The 6,000-nt window shown below is 41.3% G+C and overlaps 1 protein-coding gene across 6 annotated transcripts in view; it reads left to right on the top strand.

Annotated features, from left to right (window-relative positions):
• The window catches only part of SYTL2 (synaptotagmin like 2), a 111,429-nt gene that overhangs the window by 62,437 nt on the left and 42,992 nt on the right, over nt 1-6,000 (top strand). For 4 of the 6 annotated variants that reach the window (XM_029957003.1, XM_029957002.1, XM_029956999.1 and 1 more), the window contains exons 3-4: nt 1,024-1,175; nt 3,189-3,321. In XM_029957003.1, the coding sequence (XP_029812863.1) occupies nt 1,024-1,175; nt 3,189-3,321 (285 nt within the window). The remainder of the gene's footprint in view (nt 1-1,023; nt 1,176-3,188; nt 3,322-6,000) is intronic. The other 2 variants (XM_029957004.1, XM_029957000.1) reach the window with 1 other exon arrangement.

Raw genomic sequence — 6,000 nt, 5'->3', positions numbered from 1 at the left:
GGAGAGTGATAATCCTTGCCTGAGGCAGCCAGAAAACTTGGCGGCTTCCGACATCCCTCATGTGGAATTTACAAACAAATAAGCAAAGAAACAAGAGAGAGGCCTATGAACAGATGCTTAACTAAAGAGAACAAACTGATGGTCACCAGAAGGGATGTGGAGGGTGGGTGCGTGGTGGGAGAAATAGGGGATGAGAATTAAAGGGTATACTTATCATGAAAAAAAGACTTGTTAAGTAGAGTAGTGTTTTTATTAAGTGAGTGTAAATTAGGAAGAGTTTAGGGCTGCATTTGTTTTGTTCTATAGGCCAGTGAGCATGATTGATCATTGAACCCTTGAAAGCAGTATCTGCACAATTGGCATTGCCTTGCCTCTACTCCCTATCCCTCTCCTAACATAAATCTGATCTTGCCTGCCTCCAGTCTGTTTTTTCAGTATCCATTTCCCTCGCATTAAGAACCAGAGACATCTTGCACTTCTCCTGCAGAAAGTCTCTGATAAAGCTCATTTCACTGAAACAGAAAGGACTGATGAGCTGGTAACTACACCACCAGTTATTCATTGGGTATTAGGTGCCAGGCATTTGCAAAGGGCAGTTTACGTGCATTGCTAATTTAATCTTCAAAGCAATCCCATGAAGTAGATGAGTATGATTAACTTCTTTTTACAGATAAAGAGGCCAAGACTTAGAGATGCTTAATATATCATCTTTCTCGTTTTTGCATTTGAACAGTACATATAGAAGACCACAGCCCAAAAGTGAATCTATTCTTGAGAAATTACAGGCATCGTGTGGAGGTCATGGATGAAGCCTTTGATTTTTAAAAAGTGTTAGCCGTGTCTTTCTTAACTTCATTTAAAGAGGAATATATATTCCTTAGTCTCTAAGAGGTTTGTGTGGTCTTCTAAATTATTGAGAGCTTTATTTGTCTTTATGTTTACAAATTTCTTTATGCACTGTCACAGCAAGCTCATTTATTTACCATGGGCTCTCAGCAAAGTAAAGCTCTTTTCCTTTTGTAGACATTTGCCTGAAAAAATTAAGGATGACCAACAGTTAAAGAATATGAGTGGCCAATGGTTTTATGAAGCCAAAGCAAAAAGGCACAGAGACAGAATTCATGGTGCAGATATCATCAGAGCATCCATGAGAAAGAAGAAGCTCCAGGTGGCAGGTGAGTTGATTTGGCTAGTACACTATGAGCCACCATTTGTGGGGAAGGCATTGTCAGGAGAAGGGAAGGGTATTAGAATCTTTGCTCAAAGCTGTTGAGGCGGTCTTTTAGAGTGTGCTTTGCAAAATGTGTAGTCCTTCAGCTCAAAATCTTCTTGCCCTGGATTCAGATGGAGGAGGCAGGGTTAAGTGACCCAGGGTAATGTAGAAAAACTTGGGAAGTCCTTTAGAGACTATACTGAGTCATAGTAGTATAGACAATTGGGGTTTACTTATTTATTTTTTAAAGTTTATTTTGTTTATTTTGAGAGAAAGAGCATGCACATGCAGGGGAGGGGCAGAGAGAGAGAGAGAATCCCAAGCAGGCGCTACACTTCAGCACAGAGCCTCAAGTAGGGCTTGAACTCACAAACTGTGAGATCATGACCTGAGCTGAAATCAAGAGTTAGAATCTTAATAATTGAGCCACCCAGGACCCCAACAATTGGGGTTGATAAGGTACTTACTGCCTGCATTCCTTTTGGCTTTTAACTCAGAAGATTCAGAACCTTTTCCTTTGAATAGGGTGACAGAAAGAGATTAGCATCTTTTTCAACAACTTTAACATTTGGTATCTCTTTAATCAACCAAGTATGTAATTTAAAGAATTGTAAAGACATTATTTTGAGGGCTTCTTTAGAATTCTGTTGGGTTTATTAAATATTTATAGTGAGACTTCTCTCTAACTCTGGACTGGGCAGTAGAAACTTTTACCCCTGAGAACAGCCCCTGTCTAGATCTAGTCTGTACACAATAAGGAAAATAGCTGTCACCTTTTGATGATTTAATACATGTTAGGCGTTTACTCTGTATTATTTGTAACTATAGCAGCAATAGTGTAAGGTAGATATTATTATTCCACTTCTATATATGGGGCATGTGAAGTTCAGAGAAGTGAAATTACTTGTCCAAGGTTATATCATTGGCAAATGGCAGAGCTGAAATTTCATTCTAACTCAGAGTCTTACTCCTTGCAAATAAGGCTTATTGTTGACTATATGCCATTCAGAACTCTTGAGAGGTACAAGTTAGTATTGTGTATTCCGTTTTGCAATTGAAGAAACTAGACTTATGTATAAAGAGACCTTGTAGGGAATACTACCCTGGAATGTGACTCTCTGGAAATTGGGAGCCCTTATTTACTTCATCTTCTTAATATTGATGTATAAGCATTCCTGGCACGTATTGGCTCTGTGATCTTAAACAAATTTTCTGAACTTTTTGATCCTCAATTCCCAAACCTGTGAACTTGGAGGGGGAAAAAAAAGCCCTCCTTCCTCACAAGGAAATGCATGCGGAAAATTCAGCACTGTATCTGGCACTTAGTATTAGGTTGATGCTAATTATTTGAGCAGTGCTGGTAAAGAGCTCTGGGTGTTCAGAGGCAAAAAGAAGTTATTTCCAGAGTAAGGAGCACAGAGTTTTTTTGGGGGGGGGGGCTTGGCATCTGAGCTGGGTATTGAGGAGTATATAGAATTTGGATGCATAGAGACTGGAGGAAGGAAGAGGCAGTGGACAGGAACATTCCAGACTAAAAGTATTGATTCACCTTTGGGTCCCAGAGCCCAACCTCAAGTTAGGCGCATTGTTGATGTTCAGTAAATGCTTGGTAATGATGGTGTCTCACTGAAGACTCACTGGCCTGATAATTCCCCTGGCAGGCAACTTTAGTCCTGTCACCAACTGAGGTCAGACTCTGATAGGGGTGGTCAGAATTTTGCTGTAGTGGTCTCTGGAGTTACCTACACATTTAAAGGTACAATCATGCCCTCAGGAGATTCTGACTGAGTGAATATACTGACTTGATTTGCAGATGTAATTCTAACCCTGGGGACTCTGACTCATTAGCGATTGCCTTGGCACTCTGGGATGGCCTGAAGTTCAGGTTTGAGTTTCAGTGATAAAAGCCGCTGTAAGAGTTATAGGTCATGGAGGTGAGGGATAACCTTCCTGTCTTTATTGTTTACTCTTTCAGCTGAGCAGAGTAAGGACAGAGCAAATGAGGCAAAGGAAAGTTGGGTGAATAATGTCAACAAAGATTCTTTCCTTCCCCCAGAGCTAACTGGTGTCGTAGAAGAGCCAGAAGATGGAGCACCAGCAAATCCCAGGTAAGACAGGGCTCACAGGGAGAACTGCTGGATGTGGGGTTCATGGCTTGCTGTGTGATGAGCGCAAATACCAGCCTTCTCGCAGGCACCGCAAAGGGAGCATGTATGAGAGAATCGGGGGCCCTGATGTGGACAAAGCCTAAGCAGTACTCTTTCCCACCTTCCAGAATTTCTAATGTTAACTAAAATTAAAGTGTTAAGTGGTGATTTCTTCCAGCACCAACAATAGCAGGTTTTTATCTGTGTTAATGATTTCACCTTCGAGTATAATGAAGAGGTACTTCAAAATGAATATAGTCATTTCAGAGAAGAGGTGAATAAGATCAAATTGTATAACCTGGTGCAATGGAAGAAACTCAAGCTTCTGGGAAACCAGACATGAATTCAAATCCTAAATATGCCACTTAATAGCCATTTGATGATGGGCAAGTCATTTAACCTCTCTGAGTCCCTTTTCTTAACTCTAGATAGGAAAGATAATATATACCAGGAAAGGCTGTAGGGAGAATGAGTGATAATGTATATAGAATACTTGATATATAGTGGGTGCTCAGTAAATGCCTCTTCAGGATGCAGATTGTCTTCAATATGTCAGCCTTGATTTTTTTTTTTTTGGTGTTTTCCATACCTATTACCATCTGGCCAGTCAAGATTTCCTAAGAAGTACCTGATTGTGGAACTACATTGCTGGAAACATTTTGATGATTTGCTTTTAGGTATTTCAGGATCTTCCCATTGGTGTTCATCCCTTGGAGATATAGTTGTTACCCTTTGATGGGAAGGCAGTTGCATTTTATCTGTACCTCTTCAGTGAAAACAATTCAATTCAGTGTCTACAATAGGGCTGAAATTGACAAATTTGCTGGTGGGCCTATCACCGAGTCAATCTAGGAAACAGAAATATTTCTAACAGAGCTTACAGGTGAGGGAGAGGGTCTATAATATAGGCATCAGTAGACATTTCAGAGCCAAATATGAGTAAAGTTACATGACATGGGTAACAGAATACTGATTCTGTTAAGGTACCCTGTATCCATTTCCCTGTTGGAGAGACTCAGTATTTTCCATGGGTGGTAGGCTGGACCGTTTCCCTCTGGGATGATTTGTAATGTTCTGTTTGTAGAAGCCACATTGGCTAGAAGTTAAACAAAAGTAGTCACTAATTGATTTTGTGACCTTGTGTTAGAAGTGACTTAACTTCTTGGGCCTGTGGTTCCTAACTATAAAATGGAATGATAATGATTTTCCAGCAGGATTATGGAGTATTTAATTAGCTATTAAATGTAGAGTTCTTGGGGCACCTGGGTGGCTCAGTCGGTTAAGCATCCAGCTTCGGCTCAGGTCATGATCTCTCACGTTTGTGGGTTCGAGCCTCGCATCGGGCTCTGTGCTGACAGCTAGCTCAGAGCCTGGAGCCTGCTTCAGATTCTGTATCTCCCTCTCTCTCTGACCCTCCCCTGTTCCCACTGTCTCTCTCTGTCTCTCAAAAATAAATAAAGAACATAAACAATTTTTTTTTAATGTAGAATTCTTAACATGGTCCATAGCACATAGTAGGCATTCAGTGAATGGAAGTATGGACTTTCACATACACTGACTGAGAATCTACCTCCACCACGTCCCCTTGGTGACTTCCCTTTTACCAGCAATCCCCCTAATGGGATAAAGGATTTTTTTCCATAGGGAAAGATGAGACCTTAAGTATTAGAAAATCCAGGAGTGAGAACACAGTTATTTAGGATTATCATCAAGGAGCTGAAAGCAGCTCCTAAGAGCCAGTCTTACTGGGGACACTAGAACATTCACTACCTAGGGGAGGAGAGTGCAAGTACCACAGAAGGGGAAAGGAGGTGTTGGGGTGTCAGAAGACCAACTTAGTTGAATGCAGTTTTATCTGGGTCAGACTTGCTGTCCTTCTCCCAAGAACTCATTTCATCTCAAAGGGTTTGGGGGACAGAGGCACCATTGCCCTCAGCGCCCGGCTCATTTTCTTCATGACCCCATGCAGGCTGGTGGGTGTTTCTCCCCTGTCTGTCAATTTGAGGCTATTGATATAGCTTCCACAAGTCATATCTTCATTATTTTCTGCATTCCTTGTGTGACCTCAGACGGGTCTTTCTGGTTTCATCTGTAAATCAGAGCAGAGCTGCCTCACCAGGATATTATGAGATTAAAGGAAATGAGATGTGGGAACCACTTAGCATTTCACAGGAAGAAAAAAAATTGGCAATTTCCAGTGGCTTTATAATTATGTTATTATAACATAGATGAGGTATGGTTCAGAAGGCAAGAATAAAAATGTCAGACGTATCCAGTATGCTGCTTTGCTCATGCTGTGACATGGATGGTAGTCACCCAGAGCTGTGGAAGGAGCTGTTGTTTACTTCCTCCTTCCCCTGTCAGAAACTATACATTACTCGGTGTCAGGTTCCTGCGGTGTTTCTCGCCTATACTTTAACCTTTGCGAACTGGGTGTGTTAAGTGTATTTTGAGGCCTGTACTTTTAGAGGAATTGAACTTCAATAGCGTGACTCAGTACTTGTCAATATTTTCCTAGCCAGTAGTCAGGTGTCCGGGAGTGTTGTGAGGCAACAGTGACTAGATATTGCAGTTTCTGAAGCAGTTCTTCTGAGAGGCTCTGTGGCAAGATTCCTTCTTTGTATGGGCACAGTTCTGTGG

This window comes from Suricata suricatta, chromosome 11 (genome assembly GCF_006229205.1).
Source record: "Suricata suricatta isolate VVHF042 chromosome 11, meerkat_22Aug2017_6uvM2_HiC, whole genome shotgun sequence".
NCBI classification, from domain to species: domain Eukaryota; kingdom Metazoa; phylum Chordata; class Mammalia; order Carnivora; family Herpestidae; genus Suricata; species Suricata suricatta.
The sequence above is the reverse complement of the archived record's forward strand: the minus strand, read 5'-3'. Positions and strand labels throughout refer to the sequence as shown.